Below are 17,610 nucleotides of genomic sequence, written 5' to 3' on the forward strand. Positions count from 1 at the left end.
AACAAAATTTTGAGATGTCAAACTTCTTTCTAGATTTAATGTGAATAGCATTTATCAGTCAGTGTACATTGTACTTGTGTCTCTTGAGTGTAAGATGAACAAAATATGAAAATTTTTGGCACTAAAAAAGCTATTGTAATGACTAATTAAGCGTTTTGTCCTCTTGAAATGTAATAACCTTGTAATTTCTGTTGTTTGCGTTAAAACATTCTGTAAAGGGCTTTAATTTGCTGTCCTGTAAGCTGTAACATACAACCAACTATGATTAATCATCGTTTACGATTTAACTCCCAGTGTAATTTAAATATTCAAGTACATTTACAACTTTCAATGTATTCTGGGGAATTCATTATCTGAATGCTTTTGGAATTAATGTTGTTTGCTGTATTTACTAAAAGAAGACCCGCCTCCTGATGCCATTGGCTCGTTCACACCCAAAACCTGCTTCTGATTGGATAGCAAATGTGTCACGCAGTGGACGCGGCCTCTATACCGTGCGTCAAGAATCGAAACCAAAAATGCTTCAGAAGCTACAACAAAGGAGAACTTGGCGTTGATAACATAGCGCGAACGATAAATCACTGCTCCTTATATTCGAATGAGGTAAGATTTCATTCAAATCCTTTTTCTGAATAGCGAATCGCCTGTTTGTTGCTGTATAGGTAGGTGTTTCTCAATGTGACGCGCATATCATATTTTCCGCAGGCTTCTGTTGACATAACTGGGTGCCTCCTGTCAGCGATAATAACAAACATTAGTTATTTGAATTATTAAAGGTCATGTACGGATAACACAGAAGACTTCAAAAGTAACCAATGCCACTGTGTTCTGTTTTTTGCCTTTTGCAAGAATGGACTGACTGTCTTATGTTTTTGCTGTTTCATCTAGGAAGAGCAGAATTGCTCCCGTAGTCCTTTGGTTTCATAAATGAAATGGCGGGAGGTACAAGGTAAGAATTATTAATCTTCTAATAAACAGTGTTATGTTTAAATTCAGACACGTTCCTTAAAGGTAGCATTGATTGTTTCTTAGAGATTGGCATTTGACAAAGCCAGCCAAACTGGTCCAACAATAAAAAAAAATTTGTAAAAACCTGCTAACGTAATGGCAACAAAATGCAGTGGTTTAAACATATTATGTTGGGTAAGTATGTTATTTTATCGGTTTCTTAACATGTGAGTCATGTGCACGTTTCTTATGAGCGTGGGCCCGCTGTTGTTGCGCAATGAGGTCGCCAGTGGAGTATCCTGACATGTTTTTGTGGGCTGGGTATTTTTTTAAATACCATTTTGAACTACAATTTGTCATGCTTTATACATATTTAAATGTATTTAAACATAATTTGAACCACATTTATTTGATCTTGTTTTTATCATACCCAGTGGTTTCCTTAAAATGAAATAAGTGTGGGTTTTAATCTAAAGGCAGCAGAAGGGATAGTGTGTGACAGGAGAATCGGGGGCTGACAGCGGGATGGCCCACTTTGACACAGAGTACCAGCGCCTGGAGGCGTCCTACAGTGACTCCCCTCCCGGAGAAGAGAATCTGCTGGTGCATGTTCCAGAGGGATCCAAATGTAAGATTTAAGGCAGATCCCACAATTTTAACTAAAGAAACAAATGCACTATAGTTTGTGTGCCTATTGTATGTCAGTGCCATATGCTGTTATTCTTTTGGCAAGTTTGCCTTAAACAACACGCTTCTTCTTACCATTAACATAGCTCTACATTTTTCCATGTAATTTTGTCAAAATTAATTAATTTAGTTGTTTATTTCAGCTCCATGGCACCACATTGAAAATCTGGACCTTTTCTTCCAGAGAATATCCTTTGTGCACTGAAATGTATTGCTTAATTATGGATTAAATAGATTTTGTAAATGTTAAATCAAGTAGATTGATATCAATTTAGTGATTACGGTCAACAAAAGTCTTATTTTTCTTAACATTCAATACGTCTATAATCTACATCAGAAGAATGGATTTACTTGTATGCTGCTGGGAGAAATATTTGAGCTTGTGTAAGTATCAATTCATTTACTGTATCCTTCATTAAATATGGTTGTACAAATAGTACTAGTGTCTGTAAACAGTGGATCAGTGTTCAAACTTCTTTAACCTAATGTACTGTCATGCACTTTTTTCCATCATTATTCCAGGCAACTGGTGTTTGTGGTGGCATTCACAGTGTTCCTGGCTAACTGTGTGGACTATGACATCCTCTTTGCCAACAAGTTTGTTAATCACACTGATTCCTCAAAGGTTACGCTTCCTGATGCATTTCTTCCAGTGGATGTGTGCAGTGCTCGGTATATTTCATATATTAAATGTCATTAATGATGTGGCGTTACTGTTATTGCCTCTTACTATCAATATGATCCATCATAACACAAACTGTCTTTTGTTAAAATGTGTTTTAGGATCCGTGACAGTGTTTTGGTCATCTTCATCCTTATCATATCAGGGGTCTTTTGGCTCCACCGTCTCGTCAAGTTTATCTACAACATCTGTTGTTACTGGGAGATCAGATCGTTTTACATCAACGCCCTAAAAATGTCCATGGTGAGCTTTCCTGCTAACTCATTGTAGCACATATACTAAAGCGTTTTGGTTCTGAGTCAGCAGTGGAGGAAAGCATACTCTGTTTTACTTATGTGTTTTTGATGCCAGTAAGCCATTTAAACTTCTGAGCAAGGGTACCATAATGAGGTTATAGTATTCAACTGAGTTCACATTTTGAAATGTTCAATAAGCCCTTTCTCTCTTTCAGACGGACCTTCCTTATTTCACCTGGCAGGAGGTGCAGGGAAGGATTATTGAGATACAGAAGGAGCACCAGATTTGCATCCACAAAAAAGAACTGACAGAGCTGGACATCTACCACCGCATACTGCGTTTTAAAAACTACATGGTCGCAATGGTCAATAAGTCACTCCTACCCGTGCGGTTTCATTTGCCTCTGCTGGGCGACACTGTTTTTTACACTCGTGGTCTCAAGTATAACTTTGAGTTGATTTTCTTCTGGGGCCCTGGATCTCTTTTTGAAAACGAGTGGAGTCTGAAGCCTGAGTACAAACGTGGAGGGAACCGTTTGGAGCTAGCGGATCGTCTGAGCTCAAGGATCTTGTGGATTGGAATTGCCAACCTTCTCTTGTGTCCAGTTATCCTGATTTGGCAGATTCTGTATGCGTTCTTCAGCTACACTGAGGTGATCAAGCGGGAGCCGGGAAGTCTGGGTGCTCGATGTTGGTCCCTGTATGGCCGTTTTTACCTCCGACACTTTAATGAACTAGACCATGAGCTGATGTCACGCCTCAGCAAGGGCTACAAGGCCTCCTCGAAGTACATGAACTGCTTCATGTCACCATTACTGACGGTGGTGGCTAAGAACGTGGCGTTTTTTGCTGGCTCCATACTAGCAGTTTTGATCGCTTTGACCATTTATGATGAAGATGTATTGGCTGTCGAACACGTGCTCAGCAGTATTACATTACTTGGGATCTGCGTCACAGTCTGCAGGTGTGGCCAAGATAAAACTGATCACTAGAACTGAGTCTTTGGATATTTGTTGTCCATTTTATTTACTGGTGAGATTTGACTTTGAACTATTTTGTGCTCCTTCTTTCATCCTTGCTTGCCCTAGGTCTTTTATCCCAGACAAGCATATGGTGTTCTGCCCAGAACAGCTGCTTAAAGTGATCTTGGCACACATCCATTACATGCCTGATCATTGGCAGGGTAATGCCCACCGTTATGAGACCAGAGACGAGTTCGCACAGCTCTTTCAGTACAAGGCTGTAAGTAATGCAGCTTTGTGGACCTAACACAAATATATTATTATTATTATGAATGAAAACTAACATAACATTTTCATTAACTGAAATAAAAATGAGAATTGGGAAACCAAAAATCTTCAATCAATTTTCGTTATTTCAAAGTTAAATAACATAAAATAAAAAGGACCACAAATTAATTGTAGTTTTGGATACACAGCATACCATGCATTACAGAACCAAGACAGGATTTTGGTGATGATAATGACATATGCCATATAAATATAATTCCCAAGTCCTATCTGCAGTTTCAGTGTTTGTTTTTATTAAAAATGAGGTCAATTTTGTTTTTACAAATGAAACATGTATGGATGATCCTTTCACAATACAATCAATAACATGCATTTCTAAAACAGAATTTTATGATCTCTGTTCCTGTAGGTGTTTATTCTTGAGGAGCTGTTGAGTCCTGTCATCACTCCCTTCATTCTAATCTTTTGCTTGCGGCGTAAATCTCTAGAGATCATAGATTTTTTCCGAAACTTTACTGTGGACGTGGTCGGTGTGGGCGATACTTGCTCTTTTGCACAGATGGATGTCCGTCAACATGGTCATCCTGCGGTAAGGGCACAAACCTTTTTTCCCCCAAATTATTTTCACTATTGTGTTTTTTTGTAGATGTATCTACCTAGTTCTCTCTTTATTTGTTGACTATGATGCCCTTTTGTGGTCCACTATAGTGGATGTCTGCTGGGAAAACAGAGGCCTCCATCTATCAGCAGGCAGAAGACGGGAAGACTGAACTGTCACTCATGCACTTTGCTATCACAAATCCACACTGGCAGCCCCCTCGGGAGAGCACGCATTTCATCAGCCTTCTGAAAGAGAAGGTGCACCGCGAGGCCGCCACAGGACAGCAGGGAATCATAGCAGAGAATTCTGCATTTACCTCAACCCATTCACTACAGTCTGATTCAGAGGTATCCAAATGACTGAGCTGCCGACATCCATCCAGATCATTACATATAATAATATATTTCTAATAGCCAATAAGATCAATAATAGGAATAATAATAATCATAATTATTTTAAGTTTTAGACTGGGTCCTAAAAGAGATTTATGAAAAGTGATCCAAAACCCGCTTTTAAGATTAGATACAATATGATTACAAAGAGAACTAAGTTCTTTTTAAAAAGAGGTCTGATTTTGGGTGTTGTTTCATTTCAGCCTCGCAGTCTTATTGCAAATCTCCTGATGGGACCCCCTTCCCTGGCCTCGCTGCATCTGGGTCGAGAGGGCTCCATCAATCCTGTGTCCATTGGAGTGAGTGAGGGGGCATCCGCCCTCCGATCCCTCTCTCCTGTCAGCACGAGTCTACACCTGCGGGGCAGCTACCCATCTGCCAGACTGCCACGACCTGACCATCCAGCTGTGGTGGCTGGGAGAGCAATGGCAGGCTCAGGGTAATGACTGAACACAAATTAACATATTGTATTGTTATTTTTTTTTATAGAGTTTCATAAATTGTAATAATAATTCTATAATTTTTCAGCTTTATTATTTTATTGATTTTCTCTTGTGTATTCTAAGTGTCTAAGTAAAAGATGTTGATTTTGAGCTCGACACTAGAATTCACAGAATATCCCTAATATTGAGTAGCTTTGGGCATTCTCATTGTGATTCATCTGGGTTCACAACCCCTTTAAACATTAAAAACAAAGTAAAAAAAAAAACACTTGTAAAAATGTTGAATAAATACACAAATTGTGTACAGTTACAGTAGTGAACGAGACCTGTTAACATTTACATTTCATAGATTTCTTATTAAGAAGACTATTTAGAATCACATGATTTGAAAATAGCAATTTTAACAAAATTTACACTGCCGTTCAAAAGTTTGGGGTCAGAAATATTTTCTTTAAAGAAATTATTACTTTTCTTCAGCAAGGTGCATTACATTAATTAAAATCACATGCAGTTGTTACAAAAAAATGTGAAATCACAGAAATAAATTACATTAAAAATATTAAAATAGAATACGTTGTAAAAATATATATTTCACAATATTACTATTTTTACTATATTTTTTATATCAAATAAAGCAGCCTCATTGAGACCTCTTTCAAAAAACTATAAACTCCAAACTTTTGAACTAATATAGGTGTCTTTGCATCTTTACAGCTAGACTGATTTTAAAATGTCCCTGCCAAACTATTTCATATCATTAATTTGTTCTTTTTTCTTGGATCGTCCTCATCCAGCACTGATGCCCGTACCATCAGCTCTGGCAGTAGCGCCTGGGAAGGCCAGCTGACCAGTATGGTCCTATCAGAATACGCCTCCACAGAGATGAGCATTCATGCCCTCTACATGCATGAGGTAAAGCAACACATGAACTGTTGATATAAGCAAAGCTTTATTACACAATTATGGAATCAGTGAATGCACATGTATGGGACTGATTTAAGAATGTGTGAGACTGCCATGATCATTATACTTCCCACAAATGCTGGGCATCTTAGCTGCTTTTCCTTCATTATCTGGTCCAAATCAGCCTTTTAACCAATGATGTGTTGAAAGAGGTCAGTCTCTATATTAGTAACTATATCTAATGTGTGATTAGATGCACAAGCAGCAGTCGCGAGGTGAGGTGTCTCGACACACCTGGCACAGACAGGAGAGTGACGAGAGCAGTGAGAGTGTCAATGAGGACATGGAAGCCGCCCGCACCTTCCCCCGTTCCAGCACTTTCCCAACCACCTCACACCAGGCGGGGGCAGCACAGCATAGCGGCAGCCAGCGGCGCTATGGCGGAACCTCAGGTACTACAAACGACTGTTTGTAGTAATATCTAAGAATGAAAAGTGCCACAACGTAGTCTTTACATGGGCGACAAACGGTCTCCTGCAGATCCTGTTTCTGGAAGCTTCCGAGCTCAGAGACCGCCTCGTATGCCTATGGGTGGCTGGTCTGAGGAGAACCAAATGAGCAGACATCACGATCCAGTGCCCGAGGAGGGGTCTGAGGACGAGCTACCACCACACATCCATAAGGTATAACGGGAAAGCGGTAAATATGAAGCAACAAATTTTATTTGCTGGATTCCTAATATTCATTTCTGTGTTCTCGTCTCTCTTTTTTTTTTAGGTGACTTAATAGGTGTATCGTAGATGAAGTACTCGAGAGACTCACAGCATCCATTTACTTTTGGACACTGATTAAAAAAAGTCATATTTATTTACTCTTGGACAAAACACAAGTCTGAGCTTAATTACTGTATGTCACAGAGTGGCATCGTATCAAATTTCCAGATGCATTGTAATGGTTTGAGCTTCTGTGGGAATGATAGAATGAACAACATTATCAAAATACTCAATTATTCATAGTTCTCACATATTGATCCACTTGAGAGAAGTTCTGTAAAGTATTTCATTGTGAATAGGAAAGTCTATTTGCCAGCTGGACAAAGCAGTTGACAGATGTCCTTTGAGTAAACGGCCAAATAGGATTGCATTCAGTTGACCTCGACATTTCCGTTCTTGTCAAAAAGTAAAGGTTGGTGTTGATGTAGGAAATATGTGCTTAGAAATTTTGAGCTGCTTTGAATAATTTTGATAGGAGGAAGAAATATTTATAATATGCAATGTGCCATTATGAACTTTAAGCTTCGCAAACTTAGATTTTATTGCCAATCCCAGATTTCTGTGAAGGGGGGAAAACCACTGAAGATCATTCAAGTCTGGCACTATAAAAATGATGCATGCTCTTTATTAATTTTTTTTATTTGCACAATATCAAGTGAGAATGCACTTTATCATTTTTCAGATCCAAAGGATGACTCCAAGGCAGTGGACAAATCGCACTTGTTTTTATTAACATGCAGTTTTAAAGGAAGTTGTATATTTCTGTCTATAGGATAAAACCCCAGGATTTTTTCAGTTAGATTTTCAGTTTATTTACCGTGGCTCAGGTGAATAAAACATGATTCGTGAGAATGAGGGAGTTGTGTATAGCATTATGTTTCAGATATCTCAGGACCGGCTTGTTTTTGGCACTGAAGTTGCCCAGAAAGTGCATGACACTTGGGTGATTGCAGCCTTCTGCACCTTTCATCCTCAAACCCATAACTGCTAAAGGGAATAAATAAACCTTTGTGTAGTTTGCGTGTGACTGCAAAGATTTTGGATTTCATTCATAGAACATCACTGCATAAAAAAACTGACACCATTTTTCATATCTCGCACTGCTCGCATACATTGTGCTTAGAGAGTGTTCAAGGTGCAAATTGTGCATGACCCTTGACCTTTATACTGGTTTGTGTTTGTAATAATTGGCCTGTAAAATGCTTCTCTGACCTTAACTAATCTATCAACTGCAGCTGTGCATTTTCCATTGTGTTTTGTTTTCAGTTTTCTAGACTGCGTTATATATTTACATTTTGTACAGGTTAAATTCATCAATAAAATATATTTAATAGCTTGTGTACAGTTATTACAAAATACATTTTTTCGATTTTTTTAAAAAGGGGATTTTATATTTATATGAATTTATATTCATGTTTTAATGATTCGTGAATGAAAGGGTTGCAAATCAACCCACTATATTTAATTAAACCATATATACTGTACTGCCACGCATATTTTTCGTAAGTAAAACGAACCGGCCGAACAGGGACTTGAACCCTGGACCCTCAGATTAAAAGTCTGATGCTCTACCAGCTATCCGGGCCTTAAGTAAGAATATAGCGCCCCCCCCCCCAATCTTCACTTCCGTCAAAGGCAACAATGGATAATCAACAACAACACAATGATAGATAGATATATATATATATATACACATACACACACAGACATACCATACTATAATGCCTCAAGTAGACTCGCGAAAATTGAGTTATGAACAACATTAAACGCTGAATCTTCACTTCAGTCAAAGGCAACAATGGATAATCAACAACAACACAATGATAGATATATATATACACATACACACACAGACATACCATACTATAATGCCTCAAGTAGACTCGCGAAAATTGAGTTATGAACAACATTAAACGCTGAAACCTGAGCTGACCTACAGCAAGCATGCTGGTTTTTCTTCCATCCGAATGAATCCAGACCGACACCAGAATCTGAAAAGATGTTTTATACAGGTGCATCTCAATAAATTAGAATGTCGTGGAAAAGTTAATTTCAGTAATTCAACTCAAATTGTTAAACTCGTGTATTAAATAAATTCAATGCACACAGACTGAAGTAGTTTAAGTCTTTGGTTCTTTTAATTGTGATGATTTTGGCTCACATTTAACAAAAACCCACCAATTCACTATCTCAACAAATTAGAATATGGTGACATGCCAATCAGCTAATCAACTCAAAACACCTGCAAAGGTTTCCTGAGCCTCCAAAATGGTCTCTCAGTTTGGTTCACTACTGAGACTGCTGATCTGACAGTTGTCCAGAAGACAATCACTGACACCCTTCACAAGGAGGGTAAGCCAAAAACATTCATTGCCAAAGAAGCTGGATGTTCACAGAGTGCTGTATCCAGTCAGCTGGCCAATCAGAGCAGACTGCGCTTGTCGGAAGGCGGGACTTTGTAGAAAACAAGCGTTTGAGAGAGGCGGGGCATAGAGGACCTACAATAATGTACAGTATTTCAAAAATAATGTGTTTTTTTTTAACATTAAAGCATGTCTTACATATTCTGTTGCACCAAATACACAAAATAATGATCTTTTAAAAAGCATCATATGACCCCTTTAAAATATATATATTTTTTACACTTACTTCCTGATTTCCAAATGGGCAAAAAGCAACACATATTTCCAACTTGAGGAAAATTTGATGTCACATGGACCATCATAACGCTAACATCCTCCACAAACATATCATATCACGTAGTATTATCCAGCTAACGTTACTGTTATGCTACTTGAGGCTCTTTTAATTTCAGGCCTTTCAAAAACATAATAATTTATCCAATATTCCCCTTTAAATCGAGACATCATGCCTTAAAGAGGCATAAATTATTGTCCAGCAATGAATTCAATAAGCAAAAGCTACTTTATAGGATATATAAAATATGCACAAATGTTACTCCCTGTGAACTGACCGATTCAGCATATTGAAGAAGGGGCATACCGTGCAAAGATCTTCTGTTAAAAAGCAACTACATTTTTCCCATTTTCCACTAATCTAAAACGTAATCTTGAGACCACATTAACCAAAAAAAACCCTACCCTACACTTAACCTGTATGAATTTCTTTCTTCAGCTGAACATAAAAGAAGGTATTTTAAAGAATGTGGGTAACCAAACAGTTGTTGGTCCCAACTGAGAAAAGAAAGAAAGAAAGAAAGAAAGAAAGAACACTATGGAAGTCAATGAGAAACGGTTAGGTTACCCACAATCTAAATGCGGTTTTTGGGTGAAACTATCTTTTTTTTTTTTAAATGACACAGACACCAAATAACTCAATTTAGAATAAAATATTTATTGATTTTCGTAGAAATACTGTTCATAAAAAAAAAGAATATAAAACATTTTACAAAACATGTCCAACCATGTGCATTTAAACAGTGACATCCATTAAAAATCAGAATTCAAGTGCAAATGCCTTAATAAATGCTTACTGTGGACAACAAGTAAAAAAATATAAACTGTGAAAATGTACAGACCATTCAAAAATTGTATACAAAAAGTGAAAACATCTAGCACTGGTTGAAAAAAAAAAAAAACATTATTGGTGAGAATGTTTCAGCTAAAATGATAAAGCACAACAAAAAAAAGATGGCAATTAAAAATAATTTATGAATGAAAAAAAAAAAAAACTAATTTGAACAGACTGGCACTAGTGATCAGCTTTCTTCATTCATCGGTCAGATTTTCTGGCATATGGAAGCATTGATGGTGAAACTGCAAAAACAAAATGATTAGAAATATCAGTTCTGCATTTGCCTAACCTGCCAGACGCCCTACACACAGTGCACAGGCTCATGGGAGTATTCATGACGCAGACAAACAGGCATGCACACCTGTGTGAAACCAGACCAACCAGAACGTGACTGATCACACAAGAAGGTGAACTTCTCTCTGAACTCCTCTGTGACTATGTGACTATGTAACATGTAAGTGAGGCCAGACTGTCACTCACCTAAAGGCCACACGGACCCCGGGGCCAAACAACTCAAATACAGCCAGGTTCTATTTTCTAGAAACCACTTCTGCTGATAGCTCATCGTATCGGGGAGGCTATGCCTCCTGTTCGCTCTGGGGACTGTAAGATGGTATGGTCAGAGGTCACAAATGGCCATTATTTAAGGTTTTGGATTCTTTCACCTTCAGTGTTAATAGGGATCCTAGTAAAGTAAAAAAAAAAGACTAACCATCTTGTGTAATCAGTTACAGAAACGAGGTCTAAGTATAGTTTTAGTTTTGACAAATTCTACTACTATCTGAACACAAGAACACCTATCACACTGGTTTGGTGATGTGCTTCAGTTGTCCAGTAGAGGTCAGTGCATATTTTCAATTATTTTTTTTTCTTTTAAAATGTGCCAGGTTTAATGCAACTGATATAGAACAATATACTGTATACACTACATTCACAAGTCTAGAGTCAGTAAATGTATTTACTTTTTAATTAATTCATTATATTCACCCAAGACACATTGAATTAATCAAAAGTGACACAAAAAACTTGTTACAAAAGATTTCTATTTCAAATAAATGCTGTTCTTTTGAAATTTCTGTTGAAAGAATCCTAAGAAGAAAAGGATCACGGTTTCCACAAAAAAATTAAGCAGCACAATTGTTTTTAATAAGAAATGTTTCTTTCGCACTAAACCAGTGTCACATGATCCTTCAGAAATCATTCTAATGGGCTGGAGACTGGAGTAATGGCTGATGAAAAATCAGCTTTGCCAATCACAGGAATAAATTACACGTTAAAATATTAAAACTGTCATTTTAAATTGTAATAAAATGCCAAAATATTACAGTTTTACTGCATTTCTGATTTAGCATTTATGCATGAGATTTTTTTTTTTAAACAAAAAATTTGTTGAACGAAGCTATTGTCTCAATTTGAACCACTCAGACTGAAGTGGTTTCTATGTAAAAGATGACAGTCATTTTAGGTCATTTCCCACTGGCCTCATCCTACCTGGACGACCGGCTCCAAGTCGCTGCTGGACAGTCTCCAAATGTTGGATATACTCCGTAAGGGAACGTTCTTGATCTTGGGAAGAGCTGAAGGAGCGTTCAGCAGGTCCCAGCACCGGAGTTGTGTATGTTCTTTGAGTAAGAAAGAAAAGAGTGAAAGTTAATGAATCCGACATTTGTAATTTGAATTAAAAACACTAAAAGGGAAAACCAACCTAGATCCACACTACATACACCTGTTTGTATAGTAAGAAATATTTCACCTATGATTCAGTCTGAAGGGTGATTTGATTGGCGGCACCAGAGACGAGACCACACCCCTTTGCGCGAAGGCTTGATCATGGGTGGGTGGAGAGTTGAACGCAACTCCAGTCTGCTGTGGCCTCAGCACTTCAGTCCTCAAGGCAGGAACTAAGAGAGAAGGGAAAACAGCACATAAATGACTTATGATTTAAATCACCTGAAGAACTACCAAATCAAGTCTGCAAGCTGAACAACTTGCCACTCTTACCTGTGCTTGGTCCTGTTCCATGCCCGTTAACTGTAGCACTGCCTACTGAGATTTTCCTTGTAGCTCTTTGCCATTTCCTAGTGAGGAACTTCAGTCTAAAAAAAAATAAATAAATATTGGGGGTCAGGAAACTCCGTAACCACCCAATAAACCAAAGCAAAACTGGAATAAGGCAAAAATTTAATAAATGTACATTTAAAACTCAAAGTTTTAAATACAAATTTAAACACATTTCTAAACTTGAAACAGTCACAAGCAAGCGGTTTCCAAACTCCATACTAACTTTGCCAGACACATCTACGTAGCCATTCTTTTTACCTTGAGATAGCGATGACTACTCTGACAGATGTTCTGAAGCGGTTTAGAGGTCTAGAGGCCTGTGATTGGCTCAACGTCGGCTGCGCACCCATACGAGCGATTAGCGCAAGAGTAGCCTGTTCGCACTCTTGAAACCCTCCCAGCAGCAACAGTAGATAACGCTTCTGATACACCAGCGACTTCCTGTAACTCTCTGCTCGCAGGTATCTCTCATAGAGCCGCTGCACCTACAGGAACAGGTTCATAAAGCAGGCACTTCAAACACACTTAAAATGTACTTTTAAATTATATAAAAAAATAAATAAAAAAAAACTCAATCTGACATTAACCAACATCAAAGAACTGTCACAATGTGTTGTTAAATTATTCAAATAAGCTAAAATATCAGAAGGTTACTTCAAGTACATATTTTCGGTCAAAAACCAAACACTACATTAAACAATTTAAATAAAGGAACTGATTATACATTTAATTCATTAATCCAAATTACCCTGTTATTAGAGAGGTCATAGGTGGGTCTGTTTTCATTACTAGCTGTGACTTTTGAGAGTTCAGCCTCTGCTTTACGCAGCGCAGCCTGAAGAGTTGCTTTTTCCTTCTGCCAGGCCAGCTTCTCCGATAACATACACTGCTCCATAACAGCAGGAGATTTCACCTGACGGACAGACAGACATGCACAACCAAATCTATATGAAGTATCACACCTGGAACCAAAATACACACGAACTGAACATTAAAACAGACAAAGAACTGTATTTATCTGCAACTTTCAGCCTTCACACATCATGCAAACATTTTTCAGAAGGTGAATTCATTGGTTGCATAATGTCTTGATTGATGTTAAAAAAGGTCTGCCTTTCAAAAAAGGAGGTTAAAATTAAAAAGAAGAAACTAATTGTTAATAATATCACCTGCTCCTGGTGTTTCAGGCTTTGCAGGTCTCTCTCCAAACAGGATATAGTGTGTTTGAGGGAGATCTTCTCCTCACTCAGAGCAGCGAGACACTCAGAGAACTTGGCGTTCTCCTTCAGCAAACGTTCCATTAGAGAGTTAGTGGATGAGGTAGAATCCTATTGAGCAGATGATCAAATATATTACAAATACATCACAATACACGATCAAAATTAATTTGCGGGATTGTGATTCCTGATAATTGCAATTTTAAAAAATCTGATAGGGTTTTAAAAAAAAGTCTGATAGGTTTTATAGGGTTGCACAATATGGCCACAAACGATCCTTTTCTTCCCTTTGTGCTCAAGGATAACCAGGGTATTTCTGCACCACCTACTGTCAGAGAGTGAATTCTCATTTCCGTTCAATGTGTCTGCCATTTTTTCCCCCATAATGGTCTGAACAGACAAGTCACGTGAAAATCGGATCAAATTTGAGGCAATAATTTGCATTGGTTTCAACAGTTTTGGTTCCCATTAACTTCCACTACAATGGATAAAAATATACAACTGATTTCCTCGAGCACTGAAACTATTTAGTTACCAGCATTCTTTAAAATATCTTGTGTTCCACTTAAGTCAGTCAGTCATACAGTTTTGTAATGACAAGATGGTGAGTAAATTATGCCAATTTTCACTTTTGGGTGAACTATCCCTTTAGCACTTGCTTTTACGCATTCTGTACTAACAAAAGTACAACAAAACCTATTTCGCCTTCATTTTAAATGTCATACAATTAATTTTGTATCTGTTCAAACACTTATGTCTGAGTGAAAGCTTGTGAGAATAAGTAGGACTGGGTATATTGGGGATATGGTCAGCTGGTCTGGTTACTTCAAATATAGACTTGTCAGCATTAAATTATTGTTCATATATGCCAAGTGTGATTATTTATTATTTATCACACAGATATTTAACAAACTTAAAATTTGCTTGTAAAACAAAAACAGCGGAGTGCGTTTTTGGGTTAGGTTTGGGTTTGTAATTTAAGAGTACAAGACAGACATGCCGATACAAAACTTAGGGCTGGAGAATGTTACCTGAGAGATGTTTGTGAGTGCATTCTGGCCTAAGGTCAGGCCATTGGAGTGTGTCTCTCTCTGCAGGCGTTCTGATGTGAGCCTTTTCTCTTTGTGCTCCAGGTCAGCCAAAGTCTGCTGCAGCTGCCTCAACCGCTGCTGATCCTTCTCACGCAACACTTCCAACTCCAACTGAGACAATTCATCAAATAACTTCAGTGCTCTTAAACAATGACAGCAAACTATGATGATCATGTACATATCAAATGAAAGGGTTAGTTCACTCAAAAATTAAAAATGTTATTAACCATCAACTGTTCCAAACCTATAAAACTGGTTCATCTTCAAAACACAAATTAAAGGGATAGTTCTCCCAAATATGAAAATTCAGCCATTAATTACTCACCCTCATGTCGTTCCAAACCCGTAAGAAATTAAGATATTTCTGACGAAAATCTTTTGATAATATCGTTTCAGGGTCTGGGAACATTTCAATCACATTGCTGTCTATGGAGGGTCAGAAAGCTCTCAGATTTCATCAAAAATATCTTAATTCGTGTTCTGAAGATGAATGAAGGTCTTACGAGTTTGGAACGACATGAGGGTGAGTTACTGACAGAATTTTCATTTTTGGGTGAAATATCACTTTAAATTATCTTGAATTAACCCTGAGTGGTTTCTGCCCATTCATTGAAAGTCAAGCTAACCAAAACAAAAACAAGGTGATGTAAAAATAATTAATATGAATCAAGCAGTTGAATCCCAAGTTACACATCTTGTGAAGAGATATGATCGCTTTATGATGAACTGATTTAATTTAAGTTTTTGGGTCTTATTGGTTTGGAACAACAAGGTTAAGTAAATTTTAACAGAACTGACATTTTTGGGTGAACTATCCCTTTTTCCTCACCAGTTTCTCATTGGTGCGTTCCTGTCGTCGCTCCTTTTCCACCTGCTCCTGTTTCTCCTGTCTCCTCTGCCTCTCCATCTGCTCCTCCCTCACTCTCTCCCTCTCTTTCACCACTCTCATTTTTTCTTTCATCACATCCAACTCTGTTTGTAACTGAGCAGCTCTTTCTCGCTCCACTTCTAAAGTGTGTCCGACCTCTGTTTTCTGAGTCTGCAGGCCTTCCAGAGCAGCATGGAGTCTCCTCACTTCCTCCTGCTCCTTGTGTGCCTCCTGCTCTGCCTGCTCCGCTTGCCTGCGCTTCCCTTCCAGCACCTGCCCTTGCAGACGTTCCAACATGGCTGCCAGGTCCTCTACCTGACGCCTCTCCTGTTCCAGTTGCGCCTGTAGGTCCTGTATAAACTTTCTGTCGTGGGCACTGGCTGCTTCCTGTCTCCGAGCTTCCTCCTCTAAACGGCGCGCATGCTCCTGGGCTTGGCGAGAGAGAGAATCTGAGAGCTCTGCTGATCGAGAGCGTTCCTCCTCGAGGCGGGAAAGCGCAAGTTCAGTGCGTTTGCGTTCCTGGGGCAGCAGGGCCTCACAACGAGACTGCTCGATCTGGAGCTCAGAGCGCAGGTTACTGGATGTGATACGCTCCTGGTCCAGTGTGGAGGTAAGCTGACTGACATGTGATGCTTGCTCATTTAAAGCCTGGTGCAAAGACTGTTAAAAAAATAAAAAACAATACAAAAATAAAAAGATTACCAGATTGTAATTAGGCTTGTCATCACCACATCAAATTGTTATAAATTAAACAAACCCCCCACAGGTTTCATAATCCTCAATTTCACCACATAATAAAATTAAATAAATCAATTGGTAACGATTTAAACAAATACAGTGAGTATATCTGACTTTATTTGTGTATATATATGCACAGTATACTGATGTAAAGTAAATCTCAGTTGCATGGCTGTTTATATCGTCACAAAATGTAAGCTATATTTTCTCACAGGAGTGAAGTAAATTACTTTTTTTTTAAAGAAAGTAAGTAAAGTACTTTTTTTAGATACTGAATTTGTTTTGAAAAAGAAGCTACAGACTGTGATGTCATATCAGAACCACTGCAGTGTCTGTAGAAATTTTGCATGCTCATTCTATTGTGATTGCAGCATTAGACTTGCTTATTATCACAGAAAACAACAACAACTGAGGCCCTGTTTACACTTGGTATTAAGATGCGTTTTGGTCGATCGGATCACAAGTAGGCCACGCTAAATACAGGTGTAAACAGGGTGTGAAACGTTTTGAGCTTGTCCACTTTCGACCACTTCCAGAGGTAGTCGAAAACGCATTAGACCGGATTGCTTTCGTGGTGTAGACACTGATGCGGGGGTAATCTGGTCAGAAGTGGTCAAAAGTGGACAGAAGAGATGGATTAAAATGCCAGGTGTAAACGGGTATGTGTCTCCATTAGGAATGTTCATTTTAACCGGTTAACCGGTAACTGACCGATTAATACAATCAGTTAAACGGTTTAAAAAGTCATTTATTTATTTATTTTTTCGTAATTTATCAAAATATTTAAAAAGGTTTGCTGCATGGTTGAAATACTACGCATATAAAAAAATGTGTTTTTTAGAGGGAAAAAAAACCAACGTCTAAGTCACATTTTATTATTTCATTCAGAAATAGGCCTAATTCCGACTCGAAATGTTTACAAACATTATAATAAACACTGTAAACATGGCTAGGCTATTTTAGTTCCCCTCACTCCACAACAAAGCCTTTCAATTAACAGTATTTAGAAAAGAACAAGAATTAAAAATATAAGCTACAGCTAAACGACAAGCCAAAACGAATTCATTTAGGCTAAAATGAAACTGAACCCAAAGTTGCGTCTCTCATTCGACACAAAATCAAATGTTTCCGTATTCACGATGTATTTGAATGCCAAAATATTATTTATTATGTAGCCTACTTCACT

The 17,610-nt window shown here is 38.1% G+C and overlaps 2 protein-coding genes across 2 annotated transcripts in view; one reads left to right on the forward strand and one right to left on the reverse strand.

The window, feature by feature from the left end:
* The first annotated feature begins 401 nt into the window (after positions 1–401).
* Positions 402–6,992, forward strand: LOC107741391 (autophagy-related protein 9A-like). The gene is made up of 16 exons (XM_016554139.1): positions 402–603; positions 889–949; positions 1,425–1,576; positions 1,779–1,822; positions 1,955–2,019; positions 2,158–2,307; positions 2,419–2,560; positions 2,769–3,517; positions 3,642–3,795; positions 4,213–4,392; positions 4,512–4,751; positions 5,000–5,235; positions 6,034–6,151; positions 6,396–6,594; positions 6,683–6,825; positions 6,920–6,992. The coding sequence occupies exons 3-16, from the start codon at positions 1,474–1,476 to the stop codon at positions 6,926–6,928; spliced, it is 2,532 nt and encodes an 843-aa protein (XP_016409625.1). The 5' UTR covers positions 402–603; positions 889–949; positions 1,425–1,473; the 3' UTR covers positions 6,929–6,992.
* A 3,315-nt stretch (positions 6,993–10,307) lies between these two features.
* The window catches only part of LOC107743407 (pericentrin-like), a 49,762-nt gene continuing 42,459 nt past the window's right edge, over positions 10,308–17,610 (reverse strand). The window contains exons 44-52 of the mRNA XM_016556662.1: positions 15,648–16,346; positions 14,759–14,929; positions 13,680–13,838; positions 13,259–13,423; positions 12,769–12,995; positions 12,451–12,545; positions 12,203–12,350; positions 11,941–12,071; positions 10,308–10,691 (exon numbers count right to left, since the gene is read on the reverse strand). Of these exons, the coding sequence (XP_016412148.1) occupies positions 10,648–10,691; positions 11,941–12,071; positions 12,203–12,350; positions 12,451–12,545; positions 12,769–12,995; positions 13,259–13,423; positions 13,680–13,838; positions 14,759–14,929; positions 15,648–16,346 (1,839 nt within the window). The 3' untranslated portion in view covers positions 10,308–10,647. The remainder of the gene's footprint in view (positions 10,692–11,940; positions 12,072–12,202; positions 12,351–12,450; positions 12,546–12,768; positions 12,996–13,258; positions 13,424–13,679; positions 13,839–14,758; positions 14,930–15,647; positions 16,347–17,610) is intronic.

The sequence above is a fragment of the Sinocyclocheilus rhinocerous genome, unplaced genomic scaffold, assembly GCF_001515625.1.
Source record: "Sinocyclocheilus rhinocerous isolate Xijiao unplaced genomic scaffold, SAMN03320098_v1.1 scaffold2596, whole genome shotgun sequence".
In the NCBI taxonomy this organism is placed as follows: domain Eukaryota; kingdom Metazoa; phylum Chordata; class Actinopteri; order Cypriniformes; family Cyprinidae; genus Sinocyclocheilus; species Sinocyclocheilus rhinocerous.